This window comes from Anguilla rostrata, chromosome 7 (assembly GCF_018555375.3).
Source record: "Anguilla rostrata isolate EN2019 chromosome 7, ASM1855537v3, whole genome shotgun sequence".
Lineage (NCBI taxonomy): Eukaryota > Metazoa > Chordata > Actinopteri > Anguilliformes > Anguillidae > Anguilla > Anguilla rostrata.
In genome coordinates this window covers 14,174,017-14,189,499 of record NC_057939.1, presented here as the reverse complement: position 1 = coordinate 14,189,499, position 15,483 = coordinate 14,174,017, and the positions used below count along the sequence as shown (strand labels likewise).

The 15,483-nt window shown below is 41.0% G+C and overlaps 1 protein-coding gene across 2 annotated transcripts in view; it reads right to left on the bottom strand.

Moving 5' to 3' along the window:
• Positions 1 to 3,099: 3,099 nt before the first annotated feature.
• LOC135259089 (copine-8) overlaps positions 3,100 to 15,483 on the bottom strand; it is a 77,334-nt gene continuing 64,950 nt past the window's right edge. For both annotated transcript variants that reach the window (XM_064342995.1, XM_064342998.1), the window contains 5 exons: positions 14,254 to 14,381; positions 11,915 to 12,017; positions 10,559 to 10,616; positions 8,960 to 9,033; positions 3,100 to 6,819 (listed from right to left, as the gene is read on the bottom strand). In XM_064342995.1, coding sequence (XP_064199065.1) covers positions 6,631 to 6,819; positions 8,960 to 9,033; positions 10,559 to 10,616; positions 11,915 to 12,017; positions 14,254 to 14,381 — 552 coding nt within the window. In that variant the 3' untranslated portion in view covers positions 3,100 to 6,630. The remainder of the gene's footprint in view (positions 6,820 to 8,959; positions 9,034 to 10,558; positions 10,617 to 11,914; positions 12,018 to 14,253; positions 14,382 to 15,483) is intronic.

Here is a 15,483-nt window from a genome sequence, read left to right as displayed (position 1 = left end):
AAACACAAAGTGAGTTGCATCCCTGAGGAGAAATATGCAGATTCTCTGACCTTCATACTGATCTGAGAAGGAGCAAACACCCTCATATCTTGAACAAGCAGAGTGGATTACTGTATGATGTCACTGTTTCATGTTACATGTTTGAGGGCAGGGGTGTTGATTCACCAGAGGCCTTAGATATTTGCTTCTGCATAGTGCCTCAAGGCAGTGGAGGCTTTTTCCAGTAGGCAAACAGGCACCACCTCCTCAAATAAATAAAAAAATCTCCTTTGGAGGAGTATAATCAATCAAATGAATAAGAGAAATATAAATATAAACACTTGAGTCAATGTTTAGCGTCATATTTTCAGTTATAAATTGTGCCAGAAACAGTGACTTATACCAGCCAAAAAAGGAAATAGCGTGAACTCACTCCTCTGAGGCAATCTCAAACTTGCCTCTGAGGAGCTAGTCATCCGGTATATGTATGTATCAAAGCCCAGAGGCTCCTTTTTTAAGTTTAGTCACCATTTTTTTAACTGTGAGGAGTTAGGACAGCATCAGGACTTCTTTAGCCTAATCATAGTATCCTAATATAACCATCATGCCATGACTTACAGAGGATTGAACAACATCACTGTCAATTAAATATGAGTCCCTCCCTTTCGAGTGTTAAGCGGTCACTACCGGGAAATCAGCAATAGCAAATGAGGTGAGTTTTAAATGCAACAGAGATAGCAAGTAGCAGTAGTTACATTTTTCAAAATACTGTATTATTTTACTTGACATTTTTTATTTATTTAGCATGCCTATACAGGGTTGGCAACCTTGTTTTTTAAGTTAGATAGCCTAGTCGAAGACATAGTTGGAAGTTATTGTAGTAATATCCATCCATTAATGCATTGTGACTTGTTTGTCACATACTCTGCTGGGACCATTAGAAGCAGCACTAGTCATCAAGCTATTGTTAGCAAGACTACACAAAACTAACAAACACTCATCCTCACACTGCAGCTTCAATGACGTTAGAAGATTTGTTAGGGCATGATTTCAACAAATTGCTATTTGAGCAACAGCGCAGAATTTCAAATGAGGGCAGACCAACACCTAAACTGTTTTGAGGGTTCAAGATCTTTCAACGCGCTTTTCAACAGCACTGTTGCTCTGATGCAGTGTGGAACAACAGCACTTCCTCGTGCTCTGCTAGAGTGTAGAACAGCAGCACTTCCTGTTGCTCTGATGCAGTGTAGAACAGCAGCACTTCCTGATGCTCTGATGCAGTGTGGAACAGCAGCACTTCCTCCTGCTCTCATGCAGAGTGGAACGGCAGAACTTCCTCTGGGTCAAATACAGAGTAGAACAGCAGGACTTCCTTCTGCTCTGATGCAGTGTGGAACAGCAACACTTCCTCCAGGTCAAATACAGTGTAGAACAGCAGGAATTCCTCCTGCTCTGATGCAGCCATTCACAGGCTGACTGCTGTGCTCATCGCTCCAAGGTGCTATTTGTCCTTTGTAGCGTCTAATAAAAAAAGAAACCTTCACTTTCAAGTAATGACAAGGCCAAAACCTACAACATGCTCCTGTTGTGTTTAAGCATTGGCCATGTGCAAAAACAGAAACCTGGAAAATATCATTTCAGCGCATGCACACACACTAGTCCCTACTGCTGTCACAGAAGAAAAGGAGCTCACATGACCTCTCCCTCCTCCTGTGCTCACTGCTGTTTTCACCTCCTGTCCTCTACACTATCTTTCCACATGTATCCCTTTTGAGTGAACTCTCACAGCACAAAGCCAATTTCAGGAAGCCATATGAACCCCCGTCGACCAGCAATGCCAGGAATGGCTTGATTCCAGGAGCCTGCTGTGCCGTTCAGCAAAGGAACATATAAGAGACATCTGGTTACATTCCCTTTAGGGATTTCAAAGGCCTTTCACATGCTATAAAACCCCCACAATCCAATTCTCAGTCATTTATGTTCATGTAATAGAGTTCAAATACAAGTACACATGACATTTGCTACAGAAGGTGACATTACCAGCTTAGAGCTAAAAATAGTGGTTATTCCCTTGGCTGGGGACTTTGGTCACGAGCTCAACGTGCTCTGAATGCAGGTATTGGTGCTACTGTCAAGGTGTTTATATCACTTTCCTTCCTTCTCCCAAAGTGAATTTGCAGAGTAATTTTGTAACACCTTACAAAAAACCAAAAGTGAATGGTGTATACAGTAAGTGCAGAAGCACATCTGTTCCCTGAAATTCACTCAAAGAAAATGAAATGTGCAAAAATATGTGGATGTTAGCCTACGGGCCAGTTACACACAGTGCAGTGGTTGATGCTTTTGTAAATTAAAACTAACAATAAATAATATAAAAATCCTCAGCAATGCAACACATCCTATTTTTATTTTTAGATCATTAAACAGAGAACAGCAGAGAGGGTCATTGAAAAACAGTTGGCATAGCATCAATTAGCACCAAGCCAACAACTGCTGCACAGACCACTGGGGCAGAGGTCCTCATAGTGCAAAATAGCTCCATATTTGAGATGTCATCAACAGCAGCACTAGACAGATCATCACACATTTCACAGTCCTCCATTCCATGGCACAGATGGTATCTTTCATAACAACTGCTGACTGACATAAAAGTTACATGTCAAGAAGTATAACGTACCTCCAAAGAGGTTGCAATTTCCCAAAAGCATTCCCACTCTCAGGGTCTCATTTGTAACTGACTGAGCCATTTATTTCTTTTACTGCACACTGTACAAATGATGGAAGTTTGCCGTTTTATCAGAAGATGGCAAGAACAATCTATAATTCCTGACCTTGTGCTGACCTATGCTTGACCTTGAGGCATCCATATGTCCTCTTCTGCAGATCCAGAGTCTTACACAGCTCTGATTAATTGGACCTTCTCAGGCAGGCAGTGTTCCCATTCTGCAATTACCATGTCACGTTGCAGTGCAAAACACTCATTATTTCTAATGGTCTTAAAATGAAATTGACTGAATTATATTCCCATAGCAGTGTTGCACAAAATGTATTACTTTCTTTTAACACTTATGAAATGTTCACATTTTCAAATGTACTTTCTACGAATACAATTAGACTCAGTCTGAGGTAAATATGCATTTATTAAGAATGTTTATTTAAAAATTGATATTCTGCTACATAAATAGTCATTTTTTAAATGCATTACTGGACAATCAGGCATTTGTGGTCACACTTTATCCAAAGTATAGATCCCTAAAACTTTTATGAAGCATATGGCTACCTCTAAAATTATTGGCACTCTTAATAAAAATGAGCAAAAAAAGGCTGAGAAAATTAACAACACAGGTAAATAAATATATTTTCTAATAAAAAATATTGGATGATTTATTTCATTCAAAATTTAAAAAAAAAAATGTATAAGTAATTTTATCCGAAGATAACAACATTAAGTCATCTTCAACAGTGTTTAATGGACTGGTGAATGTCTTTTTGAATCTTTGACCAACCCTCCATATAGACTCTTTTAAGATCCTTCAAGATCAGTCACTAAGTTTGGAGATGACTGTATGTCACATTTGAGAATAACATTTTACATAATACATGCAATGTCATCCTACATAAAGAACACATATACACAATAATGAATGTATTATATATGCTTCACGAGGGCTTTATGAGAATATACTTTGCATGTGACATTTTTCTTCTATGTCCAGTTTTGCATTCTCTGATTAATCACCAAAAGTACAACAGATTGTTTTATTCCATATATCTGGTTAATGCAAAGAAAGTATACTTTACAAAGCAACTGAACATCGACACAAAATATTGAACAATTCGTTAAACAACTGAAGGCATTCCACAAATCTAAGAAATCAGTGAAAATTTAAGGCCATTTTGTACTTTTCCCCTTGTATTTTTAAAACAAGCTACTCACAAAAAATGGTGCATCTCTTGTAAAACTATACATGCAAACATAGTGCACGTTATAAGATATGACAAGCATACAATAGATTATTTGGATATTTTCAGTAAACAACGTTCATGTGCACAAGGTCACATGGGCTGTCGGAATCCCCTGATTGGCTGATATTTGCTCATAGATCACAGGGTCTGGCTATGGAGCAAACTCTGTGGCACCGAGGAAGCAGTAAAGATGAGAAAGAATGTGTCCTCCAAAGGAACACCCAGGCCTTCCAATGCTTATACATGAACATGTTAGTTACCTTTCTCTATTCGACCTCACGTTTTCACATTATGGTCGAAACAATACCGAGGGCTAATGATGTAGCCTAAGAGCAAAGAATTTGTTCATTTGGCACAGAAGCACAAAGCCAACACCCCAGTTTGCCTCTGCACCATGTAAATGTGACTATTTATTACACTATAAAGATTGCATTGATGCGATTAAGACTGATGGTGAATGAGATCTAATGAGATAAATTAGTTGATTGATGTACCATGGAGTGGCTGAGCTATGCACTGTACTCTACGCTATGAAGATAAACATTTTTTAGTTTTTTCAATATAGCTTCATGTGTGTTTTGCATATGATTGTAATATTAGAATGTATTCATATGTAATGTGTGTGTGCGTGTGTGTGTGTGCACGTGAGTACATGTGCGTGAACGTGTGAATGTGGCATTAAGGTTTTTCTTTTTAACCAATTTCAATGCAGCTACATAAGCACTACATTGACACACAAATTGAATAGGAAGAACTCAAAGGGACAACGCTGTCAAGTTCTTGAACATTGAGAGGTTCCCTGCACGGCCGTGATTGGTGCAGAGAAACTCCTTCCTGTTTCATCATGCCCTGAGTGTGTAAGTGTTGCCTCATTGGAGGAACTCTTTCCGGTTCTCCCGTCCACTTTCCTTTCTCATCGTGCAAACATACAAAAACTCAGCAACAAAAATATGAGGGAATTGTTTCACCATCAATCTGTGAGAGTGAATACGTATGTCCTAATGCACCTACAGCTGTGGGAGTGAGCAGATCCTAATTCAGCAGGTTAACCTAACTTCCAGAGGTAAGAACAGATCATAATGCTGGAGGTCAAAGTGTACCCTACTGGTCCAGCTGAAAGTGAATCCTAACGTTGGAAGTGGACTGTACAGCCCATTCTATGTGTGCTGGAGGCAGCATTGTCAATCCTTTACTTTGCATTGACCAGTCTATTAGACTCAGTGGCCTGTCTACCAGATCACACAACAGAAAACACATCTGTAACTGTGGAATATTAAATGGAGCAGCAAAACTATGTGTATTGATTTGCCAACTGTCTGCATTAACCTCCGACTGTTTTACATGTATTAGGAGTGTTCCTTTTGTCCAGTGGTTATTTACGAAGGTCCACTGAAACGCTGCCAGTTGGAGGTACAGTGATGCAAAAATTTAACTTTGATCAAAGGGATGTTATCACATTATTCTGTATGTGCATAGTTACGTGGGGGACAGCCACATCTGCTAAGTCACTGTTCAACAAAGCATGCCACCAGACACATGCTAAAGAACTGAACAAAAACTTTTTTGGCAACTTTGAGACACTCAAGCCTTCATATTTGCAACTTAATAAATCAATATATCTGATCACTGTAGTGAAATAATATATTAACCAATACTATATTACAGTTTTCAATGGCATCAAAAACACATACTTTGATAAATTAATAAAAGCTTTTATGTTTTTGATAGTTGGGCCCCTTGCTTCAAAAAGCTGCATCTACTGTTTTGAAATAAAATGGATCATAAGGCCGGTTGAATTACTACTGTTTGTAGGGGTGGAAGAATGCTGTGATACTAAGTGATCTTCATGTCAAGGCAGTAAGACAGCAAAGGAGTTTTTAACGTGGTAAAACAACACACTGCAAGGCTGAATACACAACTGTCTGTGAGTGCAGTACAACAGCACATGCTCTGTTTTAACACTACTGTACCATTTACTGCCAGAATCACAGCTACCAAATACCTGCTGCAAAAACAACACACCAGGAGAGTCAATATTCCAAAATTCATATTTAAAGAAGGCTTATAAAAGTATCCAACTGTAAAAATCATCATTGACATGTAAACATTGAGAGTGTGTGAGAGGAAGAGCAGGAGAGAGAGTGAGAGAGTGACAGAGAGGGTCCAAGAGACTAAGAGTGATATGAGAGAGAGAGAGAGAGAGAGGGTCCAAGAGATTAGAAGTGATGAGAGAAAGAGGGAGAAAGAGAGAGAGAGAGAGAGAGAGAGAGAGAGAGAGAGAGAGAGAGAGTCTGAGAGACAAAGAGAACAGGAGAGACGAAGAGGAGGAAGAAGCACGGTTCCAAAGTTATTTACAACAGACAAGGGAATCTGGCTCCAGCGGTGAGGCAGACCCTTTTTCTCCCAGTGCTCCTGAACAGTCCTGGGCTTGCAGAGCAGCTCTGAAATGTCCTTCACCATGCCGACCAGCTGAGATGACCGGTGGCCTTGGGTTCCAAAGGCCTTCCAGAGAAAGCAGAGTCCTGTCAGAAGAATGCTCAAAATGAAAGTAAACATGCCTTCAGCCTATTCTGAGAGCTTTTCCTATCTCCATAGTGCAATGACAGAGAGAGAGATAGACAGGTGGGAGGTACACCCCTCCCCAGCAACACTCAGCCACTCCGAGAGGTACGAGGGGGGTGCCCGTCAGATCTGCGTCTGCAGGGGGTGTCCCGGGGGTGTGTAGGGAGGGGGCGCGGGTGACGGCTTGATGCCTCTGGTCCTCATGTAGGACAGGAACTGGTCGGGGATCTCGGCCAGGACGTCCTTGGCCAGCCGGGCCATGCTGAGGATGTGGTTCCCCGTCCGGTCAATGTAGTCCCGGAACGGGACGAACTGAAAGGGGAATGGGGAAATAGAGTTAAAGCTACCAAGCGGCCTTTCCGTCTGAAAGAACTTCACCTGCAGTGCTGTGGTAAAATAAAATCTAAAACCCAAATCAGCTGATCTAATGGAGATTCACTCGCTGCTTGAATGGCTACAGATCATTACTGTACCACTTTGGAAACTTTTTGTTCCTACAAACTAAAGTAGTGTTAGCTGGTGCCAAATTACTTTTTTCCCCACACTTTCAAGAATCTTCTAAAGTTTCCCACGAAAAAAAAGTCCCACGGACAACCTTTCTGCCTGAAGACACACCTGTGTTCACTGAAGCCTCACAGGGACCTCAGTACAAATCCCTGACACACAGCCATGATGTTTTTCTCCTGTTAACCGGACTGACTCCTAATGAGGGGGAAGCTGATTGGATAATGACCTGCCTCTGGCCCAGGCTGACTGGATAATGATCCTTCTCTGCTCTAGACAGTACGGGGGGTGGAGGTTGGGGGTGGTGTGAATGAGAATCTCTCTGGATGACAAAATATGAGGACGGCTCAACTAATTCCATGTGTTCTAATGAGCCCACAGGTGTGTTCAAGTGTCTGTCCATGTGAGCATGATGGGAATGGAAGCTGCCAGTGTGTTCCCTTTCTGCCTCCCCTGGTAAGTGTTCCAGCAGGCTCACAGCTTCACCTGTCATCACAAAGTATCTGTGGAGACACTCCATCTAACTAGCCTGGATATCATTATAACATATACTACAAAGAGAAAAATCAAATATACAAATGCCTGAAGCTCCAATGTACAGTACAGCAACAGTACAGCCCCAACATACAGTACAGCGACAGTGGGAGACAGCATTTTGGTCCCTGTAACATGACCTTATAAAGCAATTTTAAGAATTCAAAAAGGACATTTTTTTGTTCACATGATTTTTACGTGGATCCATTTTTTCTGCTTAACAGAATGAAAAAAAGAGAACAAGACAGCACTGAGAGGTTTGATTTATCCATGCCTCTATGCCTCCAAATTAATTTGAATTTGGGTGGGGAATTTCCCGGTATTTTTCCACTTCCCTGATATCTCTGGTGATTTACACATCATTACAGCCTCACCCTGTGTAGGATTTGTTTCCGAGTTATAACTGCACCCTCCTACTGTGGTGTCAAAATGGGTAAAATTCCATCAATGCGTCCATGTGCAATTGTCTGTGTGGTTCAGCGGGGAATTGCTATGGAAGTGCATACTTACTTAAGTTGTTTATGTGAATACTACTGTGCACACACCTTTAAAATTAATCATTGCTACCCAGGGTAACACTAAATTGACTATACCTGTAATCCCATAGACCACAGACCCTTTTTAAATTGAAAGCTAGTCTTGTAAGCACATTCTAGAAGAGAATTCACACCTTATAACTAATCTTGGAATTGTTATACACAAACGTGAGCAGACCTATCCTGATATTAATCTATATCATTTATACTGTATATTCTGGTAGGTTCAACCAATTACATCCCTTTTTGGTTAAGTCCTTGATGAAGACCTAATCTTGTCAGATCTGCTTAGAGCAAGGATATTTATAACATGGGGAGAAAAACAAATTGTCTCATTAGATGAAAATCACGTTCGCATTTATGGTCCTCATTCCCTCATGTCATGTGCACACAGGCCCTACTTTAATCTTAACATGATTTGATTCCTCTTTTATGTTGCTTAAGAAAATCAGAGGTCCTTTCTTCCAGAGAGGCGTGCATGAAACAGAATGATCCTGGTGGTCACCATCATTAATCAAAATGGGTGAATCAAAAAGAATGAATGCGTGAATGACTAAATTTCATCAGCATGAGATACAGAAAAACTATAATGCCCAGGGATTTAAATTCGGGACAAAGTGCAACATGTTAGCATTGAATATCCGCATGAACCTCACAGCGCTAGGATTTGATCGAAGCACAGAAAGTCCAATTCATGGGAAATGAATCAAAGTACAAGCCGACACGCTCGCACTGGATCCAGACACAAACTGCAGACATTAAAAGACACATGGATCTGTAATGCAGGTTGCCAGGAGGGCGCCTTGGTTTGTGCCCCCGCCCGTTTTCATGAAGCACATGGCGGGATTCTCCAGCAGAAAAGACCGAGCGCAGCATACCTGAACGATGTCTCGCTCCGCAAATCTTCCTCTCGATGAAATCCTGACCTCATCCCCGTCCAACTCGATCATGGCTGAGGAGACACAAAGACCTGCTCAGTGGCACGGATGGTGAATGGAACAAGTCTCTCTCTGCAGCCCGTTTCTACATAAACACTCAGGCACACGTCCAGTGGAAGGCCACGTGAACAGGTAGATATGAATCTGCACAAAGCAATATTTACATCCTGACACCACACTGACAGCACAGTGTTTACAGTTTGGTGGACCTTCTCTCAGCTCACTGCCCATTAAACTGCAGAGCTGAACATAACGAGAGACTGTTTTCATGGACCAAGAGGAAAATTCAAAATGCTGTCTTCTTCTTTTTCACAAATTAAATATACATATGAAAAAGATCAAGACTGTATCTGACCCAGTGGTGCTAAGTTGGCATGACATGCTGAATGCTGAAAATTAGAGTGGTAGAAAAGCAGGGAAGGGAGAAAAGAGTTTGTTTTTTACTTTTATCTGTGTAACTGGCTCTTAAGCTGTAGTTTCTGCAGAGAGTAGAATGCAGAAATCATGCACACACATGAATCTCAGAAAGGTCCAATCCTAAGCGTGCACACACACACTTTCTGTGGGCACCAATCCCTCACCACCCTACATCTTCTAATTCATGCCATGACACAGTATCAAGATGAAATCTGTTCTGTTTCTCACTCTCATTCCCTTTCATCATTCTCTTTGCACAGAGTACACACATACAGCACTCACCTTAAACACTGTACACGTGCACACGCCTGAGCCCATAAGTACAAATGTGTATATGCACACAACTGCATGCCCTGCAGGACCACATACACATTCACACAGACATACACAGAGCTAGCTCTGATTTTTTCTTTGTGATCTTACTCAGTCAGTACCTCAACGACCCAGCCCTCATCAATAAACTGATTGAGGACTGATTTTTATTTTAAAATAAAATATACACTAAAACGAGTTTAAAAAAAAAACTAAAACAAGAGCAACCATGACCAGAAGATCTGTTCTGGTACAGAGAATGATTGTCTCAGCTGAGCAATTTTCACAGTTGCTTCTAAGTGAGAAAATCAGATGAAAGCCCATATTGATGTTTGCCCAGCATGCCCTTTAAAGGACATAAAGGCACAATTAGTGTGTCCTTTCATGAAAACAAAGACGCAGTGTGCAATCAGGTCTTTGCAATGTTATTAGGGGAAAAATCAACAAAGAGCTGGGGTAATTAACGAACAAAAGGACGGTGAGGATGACAGTCAGCAAACATCCATCAAACTCCATCAAACTTCCCCATCCCCTTTTCTGTCAGAGCTACCACACTAAATACCTCTTACTGAAAACAACAAGACTCTCTCACTGATAACGCTTCTCCATAATGGATAATAATCACATGCACACATGTACAAATGCATACAGGAGATGTAGGTGTGCAGAAGTATGTCCGGACACGGATGAACACAGATTCCACAAGAGTTCATACTATCCCGGTAATTTTTGAGCTAAACTGAACACCGTACTATAAACATTCTTCATAGATTATATTAGTGGGCGAGGACTAAATAATTGTTCTCTTACCATCAAATTCTGCCGGTCCGACACCCACAATTATAATGGACATGGGAAGACAAGAAGCCTTTGGAAGGACAGAAAAAGGGAAAAATTCAGTGTAAAGTGAATAGCATTTGGACACAGACTGAGAATGACACAGACTGTAACAGCAGTACAAATCTCATCCAAATATAGAGACCAGTATATATCACTAAAGAAACCCAGGCACTAATAGAGAATTTAGTGTAATATGAGGTGCAAGTCTCGTATTAATTATTTAAATAAATTTTCTTTCTATTCATAATGCTAGTGGCTGTAAAATAGGTAAGTAAATCTGTAATACATAATATGTCATCGCAATGTGTAACATTTTACTGGTAACACCACTGAGACGTAATTTTATGCATCACATTAATGAAATAACTGTGATGCCAAATATCCACACGGCCAAGTACCTACACTTTTACACTAAATAGCGTTTGTGTTTCCATCAAAAAGTTTAGCATCAAAACATGTCTGTGTGTAGCGTGTTTGATGTGAAATAGGGAAAGTGTATAGAGTTTGGTGATGCACATAAGCTGCTCCACCATGCTCCAGGGCAAAGCTGACCTTGAGCCTTGAGTTTTACTGTGCTACAATCATGTAAAAACTTCTCCAGGCAGGGATAAATGAATTTGTCCAAAAATGCCACAACCCCGACAGTTACAAATCGCTTTTATTTACAGAGCTGAAGGAAACCGAGTTACCCAACACACTGTACTCTTAGTCTTCTCAATCAGCAAGTGCAATTATGTTGCTATGGCCTGTTGCCAAGAGGAGAAAAGCACTCAACATGCCGTTGCTGCAATTTTGATAAATAGGATCCATGTCCTGTGCGTTAATTTTCATTCCAATCACAATTGTACTGAGCAGTGAAGTATAATAAGAGGTTAATTGTTTATAATTAGACACTTTTAATGCCAAATGAGGGATGATTTTCCCTCTTAATACCACAGTATGTCAGAAGCAGATATTCATATTAAATGGATATTCCATGCTAATTTAAAGACTTAATCAGTCTGAACAGTTCTCAGACAACTAAATACTTAGAGCAAGTCTTTCATGCGCTGGAAGTTGCTGAGGGAAAGGGAGGTGTGGAGACATTGTGGGCATAGAAAGCAATGAAAAGAGCTGGCTGGTGTTTTAAAGATAACAAGACAGGAGTGGATGTGAGCGAGGGATTTTATTGGATGTGAGAGAGAGTGCCACTGGGGCGGAGACTGAACACACGACGTACATAAGGCCTTGGTTAAAGATACTGCAATAGCCTGCATCTGTCAGTCATACTAATCCATACCAGTCCAGCTCCACACGTCCTTGCCCTTACTCTGTTGGCGTTCTTACATTGACAATGGATTCCTTGGTTTGCGCCATGTCTGAGATGACCCCGTCAGTGATGATCAGGAGGACGAAGTACTGGGAGCCATCCTTCACCGAAGCAGCATACCTGGGCAAGGGTGGAGAGAGCATAAAAACTAATCGCACTATACACTGAGGACCATCATCACAGAGACACTGTTCATCAAACTACGTTACATTTAATCATACTATACTCTGCAGTGCACAGCAGACATGAAATGGCTCTTTTATAGATTGGGAAACCTCTGGAGGGCCATTGTCTGTATATGAAGGCCTTTGTTGACCAAGTCACCCTGGCTCAGTTAGCTAATCAGTTAGCTTTAAATAATAAACTATTACTATTGTAAGGATAGAGGGAAAGTTCTCAAATGTCATACATGAGCTGATCAAGAAATTCAGTTAAAATGACAGACCACAAAAATGGATGGGCCAATTAAATAATTAAGAGCAAGTTGGCAGAAATTCAGGAACAAATACGACCCTCCTTACCCACCCCTGCTCTAGCACCTCTGAGCCAAACTTGTGATAAAACCAAGAAGAATGAGAAACAGATATTGGTACAGTACAAGACAAAGTTAAGCATGATTCTATACGGTGCATTACATCAGTAGAGAAAACAGGTGAGAAGTTCCTAATGAAGGAAAATAACTTTTTCCATAAAAGAACGTGGGTGTGACAATGTGTTCAGAGTGGGTGTCTGAGACAGGAGTCAGTGGATTGCATGAACTCAAGAATTAATGCAGCAGCAGCTGAAGCAACACTAATGAACACACTGCCATGGAAGAGGGTCAAAACATTAAAGCCCCTCACACAGACTTCAGTCCCTTATGTTTACTTCATTAGTACATGCCCTTTGACCTCTCTCATTAAAATATGAAACCTGTATGAAAGCAGACTCAGAAACACTGGAACTGTGTGGAGCTATGTTCTCCAAGATATTAAGTTTGCAAGGGGTGACAAAACATTGGAATGTCTGCTAAATCCTTGCCTGAGCACCTGACTGCTCCTGCTAGTTGCTAAACTTGTAATCACTGATAAATCTGGCCGGACAACAAAATTTAACTGATGTTGAGACTACTCCTCTATTATGCAATAGAACATTGATCACGTGTTTTTAAGTTTTGTTACTGCAAGAATGCAGAAGGTCTAACTCCAATCTAGCTTTAGATTGCAATCTAACAGAGTTAGTTGTTTGTTCCACTGTTTCTTAAGAAATTCAATTTCTGATTAACAGTGGACATTGATCTACAAGAACAGAAGCAATACTTTCACACAAAATGTCTCACTACCTTATGCTGAAGAGTGAGCTTGGTCAATAAACACAGACATTAAAACATTTAGTATTGATTTTGCAAACTACTAACATAATTACTGTCTCCTAACATAATTCTAGAACATAATTACGAACTATGGACCCTCGGGATTGTCTGGAGTTGGTAAATCAGAAAGCCATTTGCATTACACAGCTGTGGAATGTAATATTTAGGCCTTGTGTGCAGACACACATGTAGTCATATGGGCGTTCGTGTATGTGTGCATGCACATATGCATGCGTGTGCGTTTGTTCAACCCCCGTTTTTCTTTATCTCTAAAATTTGGAATGTACTACTGTACCACCTGAATTACCCGTGTGAACACACTCTTGAATCATCTATTGGTGTGGAAGGCATTTGAGGTAAATGGTAAAATATTTATTTACTCTGCATACATACAATTCACAATCTTAATGACCTAATGATTCATACCACCTTGTTTGACTAAAACACCGGCTACAATGTCAGCTTGCTTTAGGGCATCTTCAGACAGTAGTTTAAATGTGCTTTTTTGGATCTGTTGTTTTTTTTTTTTAGTGAAGTTACACTCAAATGTTTCACTTTACACCAAATGCAGCATTTTGATATTTCTGAGGACAATGCATTCCACAGCAAATCAGCTGCATGTAGCATGCACAGCGCAGGCATTGTCTCTAAGGACTGAGCGACAAAAACATTCACAGTGTTCATTTATTTAGCTTGTTATCAACCAAGTCATTTATCAGAATAATAACTTGCCGAGTGATTCCAAAGTTTTCTCTTTTTCACGCTGACTTGTTTTTAAAGACCACTCTCCCCCCCGCCACCCCGCCCCCAGAGACCCAGAGCCTGCTCTTGGAGATCTTCCACTGTTCTACAGTTTGCAGCTCCAAAATGTTTACATCAGAATCTGTCTTTATTTCGAAAGCTCTAGCAAGATCGTGTCAGTGCCTATTGCCATGGAAACACTCACAGTGACCTTCAGTTGTCTGCATCACCTTAATGATTGTGTTCCTGGCTTGACAAACTTACCTGGCAACATGGTTAATGACAGGTGAGAAGTTTGTTGGTCCATAAAGGTGCACAGACTTTAGGCTCTGGTAGTACGCTTCCATCACCCCATCTATCCCCGGACAGTAAGGGTTTTGTGGGTTACCGTTCTGCCATATCATAAAAGAGGCAAAATTCAGATTATTATTTACTTATGCCGACTCCCTTATTCAGGAAGACTGAGAGCTCACATCCTATTATTACATTTTCACAAGCAGTTCAGGTTAAGTACTGCACTCCAGTATACTCTACCACAACAGTGTCACCGTCTATGAATTAAACATGTAGCCTTTCGGTTACGAGCACAGGCTCTTAAGGAATACACCGCACGGTTGCTAAATAAAATGGGTAGTATTTCAGGCACTCTGTGAGCTGTCATGATGCACCTTCTCAATCAATGGCCTCTATGTGATAGAGAAAAAGACCCCCCCCCCACTGAGAAGGGTGGTGCCCAGTGGCCTTCAGTGCTGGTGTCAGTTCCGTCACGCCACCAAGATCCTATTTTCTGCTTCACAAAACCCCTCCAGCACTGGTCAATAAATCCGCCATTAATCATCTGCATCACAATCAAAAGGCATGAGCAAAAGCTCAGACGATGCCCTGTCCAGGGTCTAAATGGGTTCATGCGCACAGAATGAGCCAGAATGGCCGCCGCGTGCGCTCCAAGATGCAGATGGACTTAGGTCTGTCGTCAATTAAGAACGCAGCAAGCCGCTCACACCATTTATAACTGTCTCCAGGCTATAAGAAATGGTCCATAAACACAGTACCACATAAAGGAGTAAAAGCGCCATGACAAGCAGCAAAGTAACGATCATGGGAATATTTAAACTTCGAAAAGAAAAAGTTAAGATAACTGCAGAAAGGGAGGAGCGCCTGCTTTTAAAATACACTTTATTTGCTTCAGTTGGGTCCATGGATTCTTACTGATTCAGTTTCACATTATGTCTTTGGGAGGAAAATGTCATTTATAAGACACCGCTGGTTCCCACTATGGGGAAGACTCCCATTCGTTATTCATAAGGCCCCAGTCTGTGATGTACATCGTAGTGTTTGTAGCTGAATTTGGGCACACAGAAGAATTAAGTCAAGTGTGAAATCAGCAGTCTCCAAAGATGACACATGCCCGAATTGCATGATTGCAGAGCGTAAATGCCAGATCTGAGCGCTTTTACGTCAACAGGACCCATGCAAGCAGCAAGTGACGCTCTG